We start from the raw sequence: 19538 nt of genomic DNA, 5'->3' as shown, positions 1-19538 counted from the left end.
AGTAAATCTGTCTCCTTACAAACTGTATAAAATGAGCATCAATAGACTACATAGTTAAGATGACTTAACCAATGGCACTTTCACTAACTTCAGATCAGCAAACTGAAAATATTGCAGTCGAACACATAAAACCTTCTTTTTTTAAGTCTCTTAAAATGAAAAACAATAAACGTTCGTCTCATTGCACAGTATAGTCGTTGTTCTCACTCGCGGCGGGGCGGAGGGAGGGGGGCAGCTCGGGCATGCGGTAGATGGGGTCGGACCAGGGCGGCAGCACCAGCGCGCCGGCCGACTGCTCGTAGCCGCTGCAAGCCGCGTACAGCTGCGACACCAGATCCACCTCGGACTCCGTCATGGAAACCTTCCGCAGTAGCTTGCGAAAGTCCACGTTTGTGTCGCCGCACTTCGGGCAGTCTTGCGGCTTTTTCGACGGCTTCTTAGAATCGATGAATTTGTATTTTTTGACTTTGGAGTGGTGCCGGTGCGGCTTGGCCTCGTTGGTGATGACGACGAGCGCGCGGGGCCCGGGCGCCGCCTCGCCGCCGCCCGCCAGCAGCGCGCGCCGCAGCGCCTCCGACGGACGCTCCACGTCGTAGAACACGCAGCTCACCTCGGAGCTGCTCGCACTAATATCCTCTATGTGCAGACTGTATCTGAGCTTGATCTTCTTTGGCTTGCTGCTGTGCTTCAGGTACACGTGGATGGGGATGTCGATGGACGCGCAGCCCGACTCCTGGATCTCGTACGGCGGCTCTTGGATCACTGGAAGTAATTAAACACGCTTGTAAATGGAAACATTCATTTGTAAATTGACCCGGAAGGTCTAAACTGGTTTGGCAGCATTCTTAATTTTTGACTCCGAATATAGTTATCTAGAATGCATAATTAATGGACGAGAAGCAATAAATTACCGGTTATAGGGCATATTATAAGATAATAAAACGATTTACAATAAGCTTCGTCGTTGTATTTAACCGCCGTAGACCGCAATATAATTTTTTTTAGGTTGGAGAACGCATCTTTAAAGTAGCCATCACTCCCGCCGGGCCGATTGTCAACAATGAACTAGTTAAGTAACCTACCTTATCAGAATTCAAGACAGAGGAAAATTAATATTTTAACAACAAATGAACACAGCAATCAATGCTGGACATAGGCCTCTCCTAAAGAATAGCTCAATACAGCAGCATTAACGGTCTTCCTCATTCATCTACCGTTGCGGTTACCGTGGTGGACTCGATGTTTGCCTGTCCGTGGTCTCCACCCCAGAACTCGTATCACTCGGCCAATCAAACAAGCCAGCCAAAACCTCAGCCAATAATTTTCCCATAACACAGAATTTCAGTCTAAAACCCGTATTCTCACCTCGCTTCGGATAAACGAACGCAGTGGACGGGTGCAGATGGAAGACGACCTTGTGTACAAAGGCGCTGATGTCGTGTCCGCCGACTCCACGCACCCACACTCGCCAGTCCAGCGACAGCGGGCGCGCCTGCGGGCTGCGCGGCCGCGGGCTGCAGCTGTGGCCCACCTCCAGCCAGATGCGGACGCACATCTGTGGAAAATAGAAAATTTTGAGGTTAGGTTACGCCGCCATTTTGAATGACCGTTGCGTTGAGGCGGAAAATTTGATTGATTGTTTATTTTGTTGTAAGCAAGTAATGCGTACATTATGGTCACTTAATATGCACGCACATCTGTGAAAAATTGACAATTTTATAGGTTTTCGGCGCCATTTTGAATGACCGTTGCGTTGAGGCGGAAAATTTGTTTGATTGATTTTTCTTATCTGGCTTTGCGTACATTGTGGTCACTTAATAATGTTGATTTTAAATTTTTCACTCATTATCATCAATTAGACATGCACCTTCTATTTTATATTTTATTGAAATTGTAGGTAACTATGCTGGTGGCTGCTGAAAAAACACTATGTTGCCTAGGAGTGCCTAGGAGGGACGGTGGGAATGACTTTTGCCGACTGACATCTAACGCCAGCCAGTTTCTTCACTGAAAATAAAATACGAAAAAAAAAACAGCCAGTTATTTAATCAACGATTCTTTCGCTACATTCATATATTTTTTTTGCAGAGCTTTTAAAAATAGCAGCTTTATAAATGAATCAAATTTCCCTTAAGTACCTCATTGTAATAAATATGGATAAATATGATGTGGCGGCAATATCAGATATCTACTGAATACGGTCAAATTATCGAAAAACACGTGTGTCCACGAATTGAGTACACGTCGTCATTTCCAAGAATAAATAAGTAATAACATAATTACTTACTTAGTACCGAGTAGGCTACCTGCTTACTCCTATGTTTCTATACGTACCTACCAAATATGTAACAAGTTGTAAGTAGTTATCGATTTAAGTATTTTTCATTAGGTGAGTGGATGCAACATTGTCTTCCTCCAGTCCAATACTGTACGGTATTTTGTAGGTACATTTAACACAATGAAATTGCGGTGCTGTCATATAATAGCGGCCGTAAAGGCCCATTTAGCCAGCCAGAATAGCGACAGTCGCTTCTTTCATAAGAAAAAAAAAGTACTTAAACATTTTTTTGTTCAGTCGTTATAATTTATTACTTTTCTGAATACCGTGTTATTTTTAGAGTACCTATGTGATTGTATATCATGGCATATGCATACTTACCTGTGTTAAACTATCTTAGTTAAAACCTACATAACATAATTTAACTGTTAAAATTACTTATAACATTGAAACTTGATATGAGCGTTTGCCCACATAAGCTACATTCTAGCTTGGGGCTCATAAGCATGTACCTTAGTCGTAAGCTTCACATGAATAAAATATTTTTGAATTGAAATTGAAAATTCTATGGTGCATATTGAATAAAATTATACCCATGGACTTACCCTTATGATTATGAAGAAATCTCCTAAATGCTGCTGAGTTGCTTACTTTCAATTTATTAAGGTGCTTAATGGTCATTTGAAAAGCTGCCGATCTCAGCGATGTTTTTCACACTAATGTTTTGACTACTTACGAAGCCTACCTATATGGCATATAACTCATATAAGTATGTACAGGATGCTTCAAAATATTTATTATCTAGGTGCTTACTAGAAACCGGAAGTACGAGTAGGTCACACAACTCGTCATTTTCTACAGGTCCAACTAAAAAGTGTAGAGTAGGTGCTAGAGGTGGTGGTGGTGGTAGTGGTGGTGGCAGTGCAATAATTGTTCAGCTTGTTCAGAATGACGAGATTTGTGATCACCTCTAGATTTATTCCCATATTGATGTATCAACTGTATATTTAGCTTAAATAAACCCTTCAAACGCTTCGTGCACCATGGACTTTCAGGGACTAATATAAAATAAACGATGTGTCTATGTCTATGACTGATATGATATCTATAGTCCAGCTCTACCATATAAATAACGTTGGTTTTGGTCGCGAATCCCAAATCCTCTTGACATTATAGCACATTTTTTTGCACTAACTTTTGTGTTGTGCGATTGTCTTTTTAACTCATTTTAAAATAACAATACAACATACTGTAGAGAAAATTATGTTAACCTAAACAATTGTGATAAATAAGCAATCTTGAATTCTGTGTTTTAATTCAATTTACTAAGTAGCCCCCATTCTCCACGTGCAAGCAACAAAGGCTGAGTCGGCTGATAAAGACGTCATCATGATGTAGGTATAATATGGGGCCGTCCATTAATCACGTGAGGCTCAAAGGGGGGGGGGGAGGGGGTACTGAAAACCTCACGAAACATCACGAGGGGGGAGGGGGGGTTCTTGTTAGACATCACGTGTATTAATTTTTTGTCAAAAATTTGGTATTTCTGAACCGATATTTTGGACGGCGCAAAAATTTTAACGATTTGTAGTATGACTTATATTTTTTCTAGTCAAAAATTGCCTTTACATAGACTTTCAAAAAAATACACGTGATCCAGTGGGGGGAGGGGGGGTTGGTCCCAAACCTCACCAAATATCACCAGGGGGGAGGGGGGGTCAAAAAATGAGAAAAACGACCTCACGTGATTAATGGACGGCCCCATATCGCTTTATGTAAGTTTATAAGAACGTATAAAATGTAGTTTATGACAATAACATTTTGAAAAAGGAACTTAACTGTACTTGATTACAACGTATTGATGTATTACATATTATGTACAAAACTGTCCACACACCACACACAACTTGATAGTTTGAAGTTGGCAGCGATTACAGTTTTGTACTTTGTCAAACAAACAAACTGTCAATCCTTGAAATAATAAATGTGTGGTTTGCTAGTTTGACAAGGTACAAAAGTGTAATCGCTGCAAACTTCAGAACTATCAATTTGTTTGGACCGGACTTGGTCCTGAGACCGCATTGTTCTATGAATAGGGTTCGCCACTTGCTTGTACTACAAGCCGTGAGTAGAGTGAGTATTATTGGTTTCAAATACTTTTTTTAGCAACCGTTGTTTATTTAACTACAAACATGTGCGTTGAATTAAACCATAAATAAATAAGACATCGGGTTTGTTGGCCCCATGACCGAATTTTCAATCAGGTGGGCAAGTAGGTACCCACTCATTCCTCATTCCTCTAGCCAACCAAAACCGGCTCTTGACAATTTATTTACATTATTGAAGCGCATCGAAGATGCCATGTGATGAATAATGCAATGTTAAATGGAAATCAGGAAAATACCTAAAATTATCTCGTATCGCAGAATAATACTCACAGTTAGTCAGCATGAAATATTAATGCATACAAATTTTAATATCAAACGATTCTCTTATTATTCTTTTGTTGTTGTAGAGATATGTTTTTATAAAGAGGCGAAGCGATTTTTAGAACCAAAAGTGCGGAAGTTTCTCGTCGGACAACAAGGTTTCTAGAGTCGTATGGTCTCGTTGGTAGGCTATAGGAGGTATAGTTATCCCTCTCTTTTTATCGTTAATCGGGTAGAGAATGAAAAAATATCAGACGTGTATTTTTTCCTCTGTTAAATAAACCACTCTACACTTAGGATAAATGTAAAATAAATACCAAATAATGGTAAGTGGTGGGCCCAATGACATCACACCTTCTATTCATCATCATCAGCCAATAATCATCCTCTGCTGGATATAGGCCTCTCCCAAGGAGCGCCACAACACTCGGTCCTCGGCCTTCCTCATCCAACCACTACCCGCCACCCGCCTAAGGTCATCAGTCCAGCGGGCAGGAGGGCGTCCCACGCTGCGTTTACCTTCTATTACTGTTCATACATTCTGATAGAAGGTGTGACCATATTTTTATCTTCTTCACACAGCTGCGTTGACGTTAATAGATCTTTTACTTACCTAGGTCCGTGGTTAAACGATTAGCCAGTCAGATAAGTCAGAGACTGCTAAAAACATTACTTTACTAAGAACCTGTAACGAGCTGTTTGAATAGGGTTTAGCAGAAAGAATACAATAAAAGTTTACTTATTCTTTTACTGTGTCTGCTAATCTCATTTAAGTATAATTACGTAGCAATTAATATAATTCAATGTCATTTGTCGAATACAAACAAAAACATAAGCCTATGTAGTAATTGTGTAACATCCTCTCATCCTCTCACCTTTCTCAGAGTAATGAGAAGAAAATACATAAAATAATAAATAATGCTAATTTCGTATTTCTATCTTAGTAAGTTTCTTACCTTTCTTTTCTAGTTAGACAAATGAATTGTGCAGAGGGTTCCCACCACCACCAGTCACCATCCTCCATGTCATTCATCTTCCCAAAATAAGACATCGCTTTGAGCGATAAGGCCGTCTATTGTCCTATTTGTGATATACTTAAGTATTTACGTTTTGTGTTTTATCAGTTATAAAAAAAAAACTTATGAATGAACCCGATCTCGTCTTAACAGACGTACTTACAGATGTTTTATTTCCCCCCCCGGGAAATAGTTGTGCCACATTCATTCATACATTCACAGGAATTTCATAATCAAATCACAACTTTTAATTTTATTACTTTTAAGGTTTGTTGATTTTAATAATGTTGTATACATACATATTTTAATAATGTGTAACTGGCATATCGTATTAGATGTAAGACCTTACAACATATATTTTAAAAACTGTAATAATATGTATGCTGTTGGTGTATCTTTAATAATAAATAAATAAACAACTTAATGCAAGGGCTAATCTGTTGTGAACTGTGGCCGTACGTTTAGCTACACCGGTATTACCGGTAAACCTACATATAAATATTCTAAAGATACACAATCTGTTTCTTATGTAAAGTAAGTACTTAGGTACTTACTTTATCATATTATTTGTAGGAAAGTACCTATTATTATTAGAGATAATTAGCTTAGTTAAAGATTCTTACGTAAATATTTGCTGTAAATCACAAGCATACAATTTATATATTATGTACTTTACCTTTGACTGATAACGTAATCGCGTCTGATAACGTAAATGTACAGTAACCCACAAACATAATGAATACAAGTGGTGAGATAATCGGCTTTATTCCTAACGTAACAAGCACTACCTCTAATTGAAATGATAATTTGTATATGAATATGCGGCCAATTCATTACTCACATGCCAGTGACTAAGGAGACACGTGAAAAATACGTAAATTCACACACATCGAAACAAACAACACAACATTCATATTATATTGAAACTGAGGTAAGTGATGCGCGGAAACGATGGTACACTTTCCAGTCATGGTCGATGGACCATGAACCATGGACCACAGAGCGTGGTGCAGCTGATGAGATGGACTTACAGGCTTATCATGATGAAGGCGGGAACCCTCGGTCATCTTCTAGGATGAGGCCGGGCGGCCCCTGGCGCGACCTTTGACTTTAACAGGTGGCGAGGGAACGACATTCCGTTTTGCTGGCATTCTTTTGTTTCTGGAAGATCACTGTCGCGGGTTAGCCCCGAGGGTATGTATGTATGTACGCAGCGAATAGCGTTGGAGGTCAGACACACAACATGTTAGTTGGCGCGCGGCCGCGTCACTGATTGGCCGAGCCGTGGAGTGTGCAGTGACGCACGCGCAGCTCTCAGCGCAGAGATAAATGAAGGCGACGGTGGCGCCGCTGTCTTCATTGATGTCTTGGGTACAGGTTGACCGGCATTTCATTACAATAATATGTATCTAAATATAAATCTTAAAACTTTATGTCTCCCATAAGGAAACTGCACTCTGGCCTCGAGGATTTCCGCAACCAGTACATCTCGGATATACCTACAGAGTGGAGACTATGAACAGATATCGTAGCATAGATGATAATTTAGAACTCTACATTTTCTAACCGATAGTACTTAGAATAGATAGAACAAAGAAAAAAAAAAAGAAAAAAAAAAAAAAAAAAAAACAAGAAATGCACAACTGGGGGTTTTTAGTCGGTTAAAGGCCGACACTACCTGGGTCCCCTTCCCAGGTGTCTGTGTAGATTTTCCTCCAGGAGTGCAAAAAAAAATTATTATTAATAATATATAGGTATATATATATATAAAAGATAAAATATATATATTATAAGCTTCCACATTGAGTAGTGAGTAGTTAAAAGATGAAGATAAAAAACAACCAAACTCTCACAATATATTGATCTCTCAAAAAGGCACGGACATAAAGTCTGTGGAGTGATAATAAAATCTTAAAAAAAAAAAAAAAAAAAAAAAAAACCGATAGTAGGGTAAAAGTACTAGTAACTGGCAGTTTAAGCGACTAGCAACACAAAAAAATATATTAAAAATAAAGTATTGGCCTGATTTAAGCACTGGTAGGCTTGAATTACTGGCAATAAGATGACGAACAATTATAGGCATAAATGGTTAAGATATATGATTAATTTTAGATTTTAATGAAGTTTATATCCACTACCCCCAAAAAACCTAGTAACTGGCAGTAAAAATTAGTAACTGTCACATGATGTTTCAGTAACTGGCACATTTTAAAAAATCATGCAATTAGGTCAATAAGTACTCTAAAATCAATAATATATTTGATATTAGGTAATGTACAATTACCTGTTTAGGTTCTGTACCGGTAAGACTCAAAATCACCGTTGTAATGGTCGACTTCTACGACAAAATGACAGTACAAGTATGCGACGAATCGTGGGTCCATATGAATGCAACAAATCGAGAAACCCTTGGATTTGGAAACGGAAATGGAGAAAGCAAATGCTTGTGGACCTTGATGTATTCATTCAGCAGCTTGAGAGAAGTGACCTGGCTAAGTTGAAGACTATATAAGCTGAAATTTCTTGCGGAAATTGAAGGTTTCTACGGCTTTCAGCTTCACATGCTCTGGGTAAAGACAGAATTAGTACAGCTCTTCTGAAAGCTATTACTATCCTCGAACAGCGTCAGAAGATCTTTAACCAATTTTGTTTATAAGTCATGTTTTCAAGCTGTTTTATAAAGTCATCACGAACCGTGTTTCTATCAAGTTCTTCAAGGACTATAAGAAAGCCTTTGATTCCATTTAGACCTGGGCAGTTCTGGAATTCCCTCGTTGTAACATGCATAGCGGCCTTAATACAGCAACAGTATATTATGTCTAATTTGGACAGTCTATTCGACTAGGCAGAAGGAACTTCGAAAACGAAGCTGTAAGGTGCATAAAACAAAATATTACTGGATTGGACTGCATAGGGGAAGATTTGACAAATTTTCACATAAATTCCTGAAGGCAAAGGTCTTCAGTCAATGCGTCTTACTGGTGATGACGTATGGATCATAGACGTGGACACTGACGGTTGGACTGGTCCACCGATTCAAAATCGATCAACGGGCATTGGAAAGATTGGTGGTTATCAGAAATAAGGTAATCCGTAAGAGAACTTGAGTAACCGATATAGCTCTTAAATTCTGTATGCTCAAGTGGCATTAGGCCGGCCATAGCTGCCGAAGAACCGATGACCAGTGGGGCAAACGCGCTCTAGAGTGGAGACCACGAATAGGCAAGGGTAGCGGCAGATACCTTCGGGCCAGCTGGACCAACGACCTTATAAAGCTGACCGGTAGTGGTTGGATGAGGAACGTCGAGAACAGAGTGCAGTGTCACTGCTGGTGAGAGGTCCAGCAGTGGAAAATTACAGACTACTGTAGATTGCCTTGATTTTAGTCATTTTTCTGAAAAGAAACATGAAAGAAATGTTTACCGCACCAGTAAGTGCCAGTTATTGGTGCGTGAAAAAATGTATGCAGATTAGTAACTGGCAGCCCCGTGCCAGTTATTGAAACAAAGCTGCCTAGACACTGGGGGTTTTTACAGTGCACTTTAAATCGTATTTTCTGTCGATAGAAGGTATAAAATAGCTTAAAATCACAAAACCCAAAATATCAGTAACTGGCAGGGGGGTGCCAGTTACTAAGTGAAGATATAAATTACATTTCAGTAACTAGCACCCTCAAATATAACTCAAAAGCAACTAAAATAACAGTGAATCGGGCTATTATGATATTGTTTAGACCTTCCCCTACTTTCTTGTTATTGTCACACTATCAAAAACTTATTTATTTTCGCGAAAACAGGCTATACAATTTTTGCTGTCTCCTTAAGAAAAACTTAACGCACGTGCATTTTTTTGGCGATCTTCGCCGCTTTGACTGACATAATTTCCAGCGCCGGAAAATACCCACCTAGCGGCGTAAAATTAAACTATAATATCAATGAATAATTGGAGATTTCTGTAAACACATCAAAGATGGTCATACTATATCCAAAAGCTTAATATATTTAGTTTTATAGTCAAAGTGCCAGTTACTGACACATGCCAGTTATACCACGATTTACCCTACTTAACGCTTCGATTATTTCTATTGAATATACCTTATTATTCTATGACTATGGTAAGATTTAAATTATAATCTTGAATCCTAAAGTAAAAATAATTTATTGATGGTAAAAGTATTGGGTATATTAAATAGACACATTATCTATTTGATTGTCTACGCGTATTGATTTTCCCCTAGCTTTTTACACCCCACAAACTTATGTATGACTGTTTGGCTATTGTATTGTGTTTAACGTAGGTACTCTTTTATCTCTATAAATAGTGCACTTTATTATAAGTGTACAGCTTTATTATTTATTGGTCGATCTGTACATGTTTGCGCGTGACGTGTGGCTCGCGTTCCGTTCCACGCTGGTCCACCGATGACACTTGTACAGATCTCAGTTCATTAACTTTACTACTGCTCGGAGACGACGGTTGACCTTACCTTGAATGTTGCTATCAATAGGGATAGGATACACTTTTGTTTTTGTTAGTAATATTTATGTTTTCTAGATAAAGTTTAGCATTATAGATGACTTAGAGTAAGTAAGAACTACGTAAGTATAATTATTTTGTTGAAAACATTTAATTTAAAATATGAACAGAATATTGACGCTTTTTCATAATCACGACCCATCACGTCCCCACTGCTGGGGCACGGGTCTCCTTCCAATGAAAGAAGGGGTTAGGCTGGCCTAGTGCGGGTTGGTGGACCCCAACACAAGCACGTTTGTCCTGAGAGAGTTGTCGGGTAAGTGGGCAACCCGACTGTCTGATTCTTTTTACTTGGTAATATTCTGATGCACTGTTAAATGTACTTCAATATACAAATGGTATCATTAAGGTAGCCTTGTCCATTTAGGTAGGAGTAATTTGGTGCAATACCACCAACTCACTGAAACTATTTCATTGCTGAGTATATTAAACATTCTTAAACTTAAGGTGATTAATAATTTTTCTCTCAGCTAATATAGGTACTTATACTTACTAACTTATAAATACTTAAATATTTGAAAAACACATGCCTTAAAACTTTGCGATAGCAACAAGTTTCCAGACTGAAGTCTATATTTAAGTTATTCTAAAAAATAATATTTCGAATTATAGTCGTGTTACAGTAAATTTATGCGTTCTTTCAAGTGTACAAAAAAAAGATCCCGACGAATTGAGAACCTCCTCCTTTTTTTGAAGTCGATACTTCATAAGACTACTTTACTCGTACAGTAAAGTTTTACAGCAAAAATTTAATACTGAAGCATACTAAACAAAAGATAATCGGTCATTTTAATACACATTAAATGTATTAAGTAAAATCTGAGTACATTACTGATAGAATTTTATTTATTTTTACGTCGTAGCAGTATCGAGTATCCTTGCTACGGCCGTGGTGTAGCAGTTGTAGCAGGTGCAGTTATCCTTGGGGCTACAGCGTAGTACCTCGTAGCATATGTCCCTGTTGCTACGGCGGCGTAGGCATTCTGCCTTTATTATAAGTTGGATGTTTTTCTGAACACAATTTTGTTTTATTTTTACATAAACTGTGATAATCAGCTTGCTTTTTCAGACACATGTGATATATTTTCTTCAGCATCCCCAGACCTGCTAGCTGCTGAACACAAAACTATAATTATATTCTTTAGTACACTTTGACCCCTCTTTGATCATAAATATCCTTCCACCTTAGGGTTATATTAATAATTAACCTTAGGGTTGTCTTGAAAAAAATCGCTTTAAGCGATAAGACCGCCATTTTTGTACATATGTGTTAGTATTTAAGTTATATAAGTTTATTTTATGTGTACAAATAAAGAATATTCTATACTAAAGTAAAGGTACTAGAAATAAACGTTGGAAAACTACCTAGTACTTACATACCATATTAAGTACTAAGAATGTTCTGCAAAATGCTCTTGACCATTTTGCGTTGGCGTTCCCTCATATACAGGATGTGGTTGAGCATGACTTCCATCGGCTAAGTATATGTATAAGTTTTTAAGTAATTAATTAGAATAATCAGTGAGAAAAATTATGGAATATTTATATCAGTCAACAAAAAAGGTTAATATTTAAATTATATACTTAATGATTTAAGGGACAAGGAGCAGTGGTGGGGTAGTGGATAAGGCCTCGTCCTCTCAATCGAGAGGCCGTGGGTTCCAATCCTGGCCTGTACCAATGAATTCTTTCAATTGTGTTTTCAATTAAGGAGTTTAAGTACAATATTACCACGTGCTCGTACGGTGATGGAAAACATCGTGAGGAAACCTGCACATCTAGATTCTAGATGTGTATCCTAAGTGCATTGTACTTATTCCAAAACGGCGATATGGTTGGCAACCTATCACGTGATTACAAATGTGCTGCGAAAAGTGGGTGGCTCGCTTATGAGCCACCTCTGACTACCCCTTCGGGGATTACAGTCGTGAGTGCATGTATATGTACATATGTTCAAGGGCCAAATATGGACTTTCCCTTAGTGAAAATTAAAAAAACCCATGAAATACTTAGTCATAGCATTTCCCCCCTAAAAATTCCATGTAAATTATTACTAACTACAAAATATATTATTCAGCCCAACAATAACATTTATAAGTAATGTTTGTTCAATCATCATTAAATATGTTAGCACAGATGCGTTTGTCTTGGAGCCAAAACGTCTATTCTCATATATTATACATAGCTCGTCTGATATACAGTGGTGTGTCAGTCCAACTTTCAGCATACCGTATTTGAAGTGCTACAGGAAAATGATTACCCACCATGTTTTAATGAAGTGCTCTCAATTACTCATTTCATAGATAAAAGATTTCAAGAAGTGAAAAACAAGTGAAGTACACATTGTAATAAGTACTTTCTATAAAAGTTCCATAGTGTATATCAATTTTAAAGTGTGGCCAGACATTTTAGTGGATCAACGAACGTCTGCAATAGTAGCACTATGATCGGTAGGCATTCAATTTAATTATAACTACTAGCTGCTACTATAAAGTAAGAAAATACGTTAATTGTGATGTAAAAAAGTAATAATATAAAATCTGTATTGTTTCAGAAAAAGTGATCACCTTGTTGGCATGTCTGGCTGTTGCAGCCGCCAGGGACATCAAATCAATTTGTGCAGATCAGACCTCGAACCAGCTGTGGCCTCACGACAGAGACTGCGGCCAGTTCTACCAGTGCAGCAACGGAGCCCCCGTCGAGCACAGCTGCGCGCCGGGGACGCACTTCAACCAGAAAATACAAGTTTGTGACTTCCCCGCGCATGTCAACTGCAGTAAAACAGTCCAAGATGAAGAAATAAACTATGAGCAGATCGCTCAAGCGACCTGCGCGGGCGCAGCGACCGAGGGGCTCCAGCTCGCTCACCGCAACTGTAGCCAATTCTACAAGTGCTCGCATAGTAAACCTTACATTCTAGACTGCCCCGCTGATCTCCTCTACAACGCTACCACTCAGACATGCGACTGGCCTGAACTTGTAAGCTGTGATGGTAGAATACAGGGGGTATCACCTACCAACAATAGCACACAAGACAGCAAACCAGACACACAGGGTTTACAAAATATAAATGCCACTGAACTTTGCGCCTCGAAAGGATCTGAAGGACTACTGTTACCGCATGAAAACTGCAGCAATTTTTACAAATGCGCCGGCGGCAAAGCAGTCGCTCTGGAGTGCCCAGTGAACTTGTTGTACAATGCTGAAACAAAACAATGTGATTGGCCTGAAAATGTTAACTGTGATTACAGGACATCATCATTGCACGACGAACCTGTAAATGATGAAATCCACAGGAAGTACAACTCGAGTGCTGTCGAAGCCTGTGCCACCGAGGGTTCAGACGGTAAACTCCTTCCACATGCGAATTGCAGTAAATTTTATGAATGTGCCCACGGATTACCGTATGCATTCGACTGTTATACTAGCCTTCTTTTCAATACCAAAAAAGAACAATGTGATTGGGTGGAAGATGTCGACTGCGGCGATAGGAATGGATCATCGAAGGTGGCCCTTTCACCATCATCATTGAATGTAATACCAGTTATAGTTAATTCTAAGGATAGACAAGTAGATCTAAATTCGGAAGCAGTTGAAGCTTGCTCTCAAGATAATTCTGATAGTGTACTTTTGCCACATGAAAATTGTAATCAGTTTTATGAGTGCGCTAGCGGAGTTCCCGTGGAGTTCGATTGTTTCCCCGGACTCATGTACAGCCCTGAGAGGAAAGTGTGTGATTGGGCGGACTCAGTAGATTGTGGAACTCGAAAAATACCCCCACCATCAAGCACTTTTAGAGCAAAGAAAAATAACTTTAACGCTAGTGCCGCAGAGGTTTGTAGTAAAGATGAATCCGACAGTTTGCTTTTACCTCATGAGAATTGTAATCAATTTTATGAATGTTCTCAAGGTAAAGCTATTTCATTCGATTGCCCAGACGATTTACTTTTCAACGAAGATAAGGGAGAATGTGATTGGGCAGACAAAGTTAATTGTGATGACAGGAATTCTCCATCGAGAACTCAAAGGCCAGTAGTTAAACCAATAGTGAAGTCGTACCCTCTCGATATCCACTCAGCAGCCCAAAAATCTTGTTGCGATGGTTCGGCCGACCTTTATATGGCTCATGAAAACTGTAAAAAATACTACATGTGTATTCGAAGGAGCCTAGTTTCCCTGACGTGCCCGGACGATCTCCTGTACAATGCAGAGAAGAAGCTGTGCAGTACAGCTCGGGAAGTGGAATGTGGGAATCGGAAATCTCCCTTCACAGCGATGACCCCTATTGTTAAGAGGAAAAGCCTGCATTCCGATGCAGTGGTGGCTTGTGCGGCATCGAACTCTGAAGGTCTGCTTTTGCCCCACGAAAGTTGCAATAGATTCTACGAGTGTGCTCAGGGCATGCCTGCGATTCTCGAGTGCCCTGATGGTCTGCTGTATGACACGGAGGCGCAGCAGTGTGAGTGGGCCAGTGATGTGGACTGCCGGGATCGCCACCGACACGGCACCAGGAAAATGCCTATACATAGGTTCTTAGTGGCAAAGCAACAAAGATACGAAATCTATAAGTAATACTATACACTACAGCATAAAACAGATAATTACATTGGTTATAAGTATATTGGATAGATCCACGAGGCGACAAAAGTATAATTAGAGACACTAATTGCCACTATGCATTTGTCATTTTTATTATTACGTACTATCTTGATTAAAATTATTTGAATACACTTAATGAGATTATTTTTTTTAAGTAGTTTAAGTAAGTATCTGATCCTACTGATTGTTATTTACACATAGCAACTACCTACATAACTACCTACCTACATACCGTCCTTAGTGGTAAGTATGAAAATAACAATATATATGGATGATAAGATTATCTGCTATCGGAAACTATGTGGGTTAAAAATTTACATTCGAATATTGTTATGAATCTCTCTTAATTAAATTTAGATTATTTAGGTACTTTATTTATAAATTGCGAGCATGAGCATTGTGCATGCACCCATAGAAGTTGATAAACTGAAGTTTATAGGAAGAAAATCTTTCGTATTAAACTAGCACCTGCACAGGAATATTACTGTAATGCTTTGTTTTGATAAATTAATTAAGATCTATGATATGGTGTGATACGGATGCCGCAATCTTTGTCAGTTTTTAATCAAAAGATCATCAATGATTACAGTATAAATACATATTGATGATTTGATTAAAATACATAATATAAATAAGAGCACAACCAAAACACTGCACAGAACACAGCAGCTTTACCGACATGAAGGGTAAGTGGTTTTCATAAAAATTATTACATTTTAAAGTAAAATAAAAACTCAATGGTATATTGAGTTTAGTTATATAAACTATTTAAGTACACTACCAAAGTCAATTAAACTATCAAAGTCAATATTCGTATTGATTTCTATTGTGACCCTCCTAAAACCTAATGATAATATTTCCACCAGCATTCATTGGACTCGTACTCCTGGCGGCGGCGGCATCAGCCAGCGTGCGCCCGGCGGAGAGCGACCCCTGGACCGAGGACCTGCTGCTCCCCCACCCGGACTGCAGCAAGTTCTACAAGTGCTCCTACGGCGAGCCCGTCGAGCAGGACTGCCCCGCCGGCCTGCTCTACAACGAGAAGCAGCAGTACTGCGACTACCCCGAGAATGTCAGCTGCGGGCAGGCTGCCCGTCGTAGCGGCGAGTGGCTGCCCAATGGCTGCCCTTCTAGCCCCACTGTCCACTGGCTGCTCCCGGCTGAGAACTGCAGCCAGTACTACCAGTGTGTGAGGGGAGATAAGGTGCTGCTGCAGTGTATGGCGGGACTGCACTACAACAAGGTTCTTCAGGTAATAATTGCATCCTTGTTATTGAATTTAGGTTTTTTCATAAAATGCACGTATATTTTACAGAATAAACAAAAATCCCAATCTTTCAGAATCATACTTTCATGCTAATCATAATCTTTCTTCATTCTTGTTAAAAAAATATGATTTATTGTTAATTAATTTATATCTCTGTTTATTTCAGGTGTGCGACTACCCTGAGAATGCTGGTTGTGCTTAACTTCCTACTACTATCGCCATCGTCCGTCGACGCCCACTGCTGGACGTTGGCCTTTATGGCCTCTTACAAGAAACACCACAGTCGGCCTTATTCCACAACTTCCCTTAAAAATCTGTATAATTTCAAATTGTATATATTTTTTCCTAACACATTAAATAAAATACTTATATTATTTAAAAATATATTCTATTTATTTAACCCTCATCATCCTACCTATATATTAGTCTTTTTACTAAAAACATGAGTCATCTGTCTCCGACGCATAAACAAACCAACGCATAGAGTTCAGTGTGTCTCCAGGGCAGGCTGTGTCTGTAGGGCGAGACGGCTGGCGCCGGGCTGGCGCCGTCTGCGGGCCAGTGCGCAGCCTCCGCGCCAGCCCCCATACTCACGATAAAATAATCAGAAAACTTGTGTCTGTCTTTATAGTAGCCGAATATAACTGTTTCTTAGTGATCTTTGCCTAATAGTGACGAGTTAACATGTACATTAGAAACTATTTAAAATACTCTGTGCTTATTATAGTTGTGATAAAAGCTACCTACACTCTAAGCTTAAAATCTAAAAACCTAACTACTGACAAAAACTTGGAACTCCTCAAGTTGAATGCGACGATAAATAAAATTTTAAAACCTACGAAGAAAGTGGAAGTGTTTCACGAGACGACTACCCCCACTGCACCTACACGAAATAGGACTAAGCCGAGGTTCGGGAAAAACTTTAAAAATAAACTGAAGGCGGCTAGTCCTGGCCCGCCCACCGTCAAGAAGAAAACTGGACCCAAGATCATCACACCTGAGCTGTAAGGATTTTTTGTGCATACTACATTTGTGCAGCTTCGTTAACCGCTGTTTGACATGATACGAATTCATATAATCGCGTACTCGCGTATAAATACGTACCGTATACAGAGTAGCAACATGGGCTGTACCAAGGAACATAAGTACTTCTCTAACGAGAAGTTTCTGAAACTACAGCTTTATGTCTTTGCATCGTGTAAACCATAAAATAACGGAATTTTAAAATTTTATAATAAAAGTACATATTTTTTCTTCCATGCAGTACTGAAATGGTACAGTCTTATAACAAACAGTAATTTCTTCCAGGCAACATAGTTAAAAAGTAAGATATTATATTATTAAATAGGGTAGGATAGTGTGAAATATAGGAGAAATTTATAAACCACATAAGTAATAGACAATATTTTAATTCCTTACATAGCGACATATATACGAGTGGGTCATAAATCGGTAAATTTTCCAGCATACAAACATGGGCGAACGAGATATCAGAAAAGCTGTACAAGATCGAGAAGCTCGTAGTGCGGCGGGAGGCCATCCTGAAGAGCTTTTCCGACGTGAAAGTTGGCGTCCGCGACGGCACCGCCATCGTCACGAAAGCTGCGAAAGCTCTCGAAGAGCTTTTGTTGAAGAGGACCGAAGCTGCTGAGCGGATCATGAGGAAGACAGAAGAGTTGGCTGATGGCTTCCGGGAGCTCCCTCCGGACTATACTTACCTTCAAAGTGTGGTTAGTAGGCAATGTTACATTAGTACGTAATGTTAAAATATTACTTGACCATTTGGAAAAATAGATTTATCTTACAGTAAAGTCTTGACTATTTTAAGTACTAATCTAAAAATATGCCTCAGTAGTTATTAGCTACGGATTTCTTTAGACCGGTTGGCATGGCATCTTTATCGACATTAATAAACTCGTCCAATACATTTCCCAGCAATCACATCATCATGAATAGCAATATAAAGGCGTTTATCTACGTCGCATCGATACGGTGCAGAGCAGCCAAAACAACATATAAGTGGTTAACAAGTAACAACAAATACACTTTGCTTTTTCCCCAATCCTACAGCAACTAGACCAACTAAAGCCGGCGCCCGAAGAGCCAGAATCCCGCTACAGCCTGCCGCTGAACTGCAGCCGCATGGAGCGCCTGCGCACGCGCCGCAGCCAGCACTACGCCGCCAGCGTCTCCATGGACGAGTCCAGCGTCTACGTCACGCAGGAGGTCTACCCTTGCGGTGAGGACTTAGAAAGAGAGACAATAAGAAAGAGGAGAAAGAAAGATTAGGCCATAACGAAAAAAACTTTTCCAGACCGGGTTGCACGGCACTCATCTTTATCGACTAAGTATAAACTCGTATAATGTACAGTTAGCTGCAAAAGTAACTCAAACTCATTAACTGCCTTGAAAAGGCTTCATTAAAAAATGACGTTTTGTTTAGTTGGTAGTTTTACAAGGTACAAAAGTGTGTAGCTACTGTTTAGGCACGTAAGGTTCAGTTTTGTTTAACGAGGATTGATGAAATAGAAATACGTCTTATAGGTGTCACTCTTTATTTGCTACTGAATTTGCTTATAACTTGGTACAGTAAAAAAAGGTGTTCGACATTCCGCCCACCAAAACGAAATGTTTTCAACAAAATTCCTACGATATTAATGGACTGTAACATTATTTGAATCTAACATACTCAATCACTCTCAACTAAACCAAATTTAATACATGCAAATTACAAAACAAATACTTTACATTAGAAAGCATTGAAAAACTACATAGTCCACCGCCCACCATGATCTAACAGTTTTCTGAATTAGGTAACAATATTAATTTAGATAAGGGCCTCTTCACTTCTGTTTGTCCCTTGCATTGTACAGTTACAACTCGAACTAGATTGTCTGCTCCGGGGTGGACATTTTTTATGATACCTAGAAGCCATTTTGTAGGTGGTAAATCATCTTGTTTTATGACAACAATATCTGCGATTTTAGGCGCCGGTACTCTCTCTTGCCATTTGTATCTTTGCTGCAATGTGTTTAAATATTCATTTTGCCATCGACGCCAGAAATCTTGAGTCATTCTTTGAATTAATTGCCATCTGGTCAATAGGTTGACATTCTTGTCTTCATAGTTCATATCTGGGACAGTGATCAGGGGCTCTCCAATAAGAAAATGTCCAGGTGTGAGGGGTGTCAGGGTATCTAGTGTATTGTCCAGCTGACACAGAGGACGCGAATTCAGACATGCCTCAATCTGGGCCAGTAAAGTTGCCATCTCTTCATAGGTCAACTTTGTATCACCATTCACTCTACTAAGATGTCTTTTCGCTGACTGGACTCCGGCCTCCCACAGTCCTCCGTAGTTTGGCATTCTCGGTGGTATGAAATACCAAGTTGTGCCATCATTAGCCAGTAGTT

At 39.3% G+C, this 19538-nt stretch overlaps 4 protein-coding genes across 4 annotated transcripts in view; 3 read left to right on the top strand and 1 right to left on the bottom strand.

The window, feature by feature from the left end:
* Nucleotides 1–158: 158 nt before the first annotated feature.
* Nucleotides 159–7019, bottom strand: LOC105392768 (protein ENL). Its single transcript, XM_011564446.3, has 3 exons — nt 6755–7019; nt 1366–1555; nt 159–762 (listed from the first exon to the last, which is right to left on the bottom strand). The coding sequence occupies exons 1-3, from the start codon at nt 6788–6790 to the stop codon at nt 179–181; spliced, it is 810 nt and encodes a 269-aa protein (XP_011562748.3). The 5' UTR covers nt 6791–7019; the 3' UTR covers nt 159–178.
* A 5417-nt stretch (nt 7020–12436) lies between these two features.
* LOC119693213 (chitin-binding domain protein cbd-1) lies at nt 12437–14994 on the top strand. The gene is made up of 2 exons (XM_048628471.1): nt 12437–12709; nt 12814–14994. Exons 1-2 carry the CDS (start codon nt 12703–12705, stop codon nt 14829–14831), a joined length of 2025 nt encoding a protein of 674 aa, XP_048484428.1. The 5' UTR covers nt 12437–12702; the 3' UTR covers nt 14832–14994.
* Nucleotides 14995–15386: 392 nt separating this feature from the next.
* LOC105392551 (peritrophin-1) lies at nt 15387–16507 on the top strand. Its single transcript, XM_038116019.2, has 3 exons — nt 15387–15544; nt 15725–16110; nt 16292–16507. Exons 1-3 carry the CDS (start codon nt 15538–15540, stop codon nt 16325–16327), a joined length of 429 nt encoding a protein of 142 aa, XP_037971947.2. The 5' UTR covers nt 15387–15537; the 3' UTR covers nt 16328–16507.
* Nucleotides 16508–16806: 299 nt separating this feature from the next.
* LOC105392778 (voltage-dependent calcium channel subunit alpha-2/delta-3) overlaps nt 16807–19538 on the top strand; it is a 28582-nt gene continuing 25850 nt past the window's right edge. Inside the window, exons 1-3 of the mRNA XM_048628670.1 lie at nt 16807–17129; nt 17591–17855; nt 18196–18364. Coding sequence (XP_048484627.1) covers nt 16810–17129; nt 17591–17855; nt 18196–18364 — 754 coding nt within the window. The 5' untranslated portion in view covers nt 16807–16809. The remainder of the gene's footprint in view (nt 17130–17590; nt 17856–18195; nt 18365–19538) is intronic.

This window comes from Plutella xylostella, chromosome 21 (assembly GCF_932276165.1).
Source record: "Plutella xylostella chromosome 21, ilPluXylo3.1, whole genome shotgun sequence".
NCBI classification, from domain to species: Eukaryota; Metazoa; Arthropoda; class Insecta; order Lepidoptera; family Plutellidae; genus Plutella; species Plutella xylostella.
Note: the sequence above shows the minus strand (reverse complement) of the source record. Positions and strands in the feature narration are given on the sequence as shown.

Bases quoted from the DNA above. Each gene is read 5' to 3' on its own strand.
- LOC105392768 (XM_011564446.3), bottom strand. From the start codon at position 6,790: ATGACCGAGGGTTCCCGCCTTCATCATGATAAGCCT. The intron at 1,556-6,754 runs GTAAGTCCATCT...TATTTTCCACAG, and splicing joins GCCTTCATCATGATAAGCCT to ATGTGCGTCCGCATCTGGCT. The intron at 763-1,365 runs GTGAGAATACGG...AATTACTTCCAG, and splicing joins GTTCGTTTATCCGAAGCGAG to TGATCCAAGAGCCGCCGTAC.
- LOC105392551 (XM_038116019.2), top strand. The intron at 16,111-16,291 runs GTAATAATTGCA...TGTTTATTTCAG, and splicing joins ACTACAACAAGGTTCTTCAG to GTGTGCGACTACCCTGAGAA.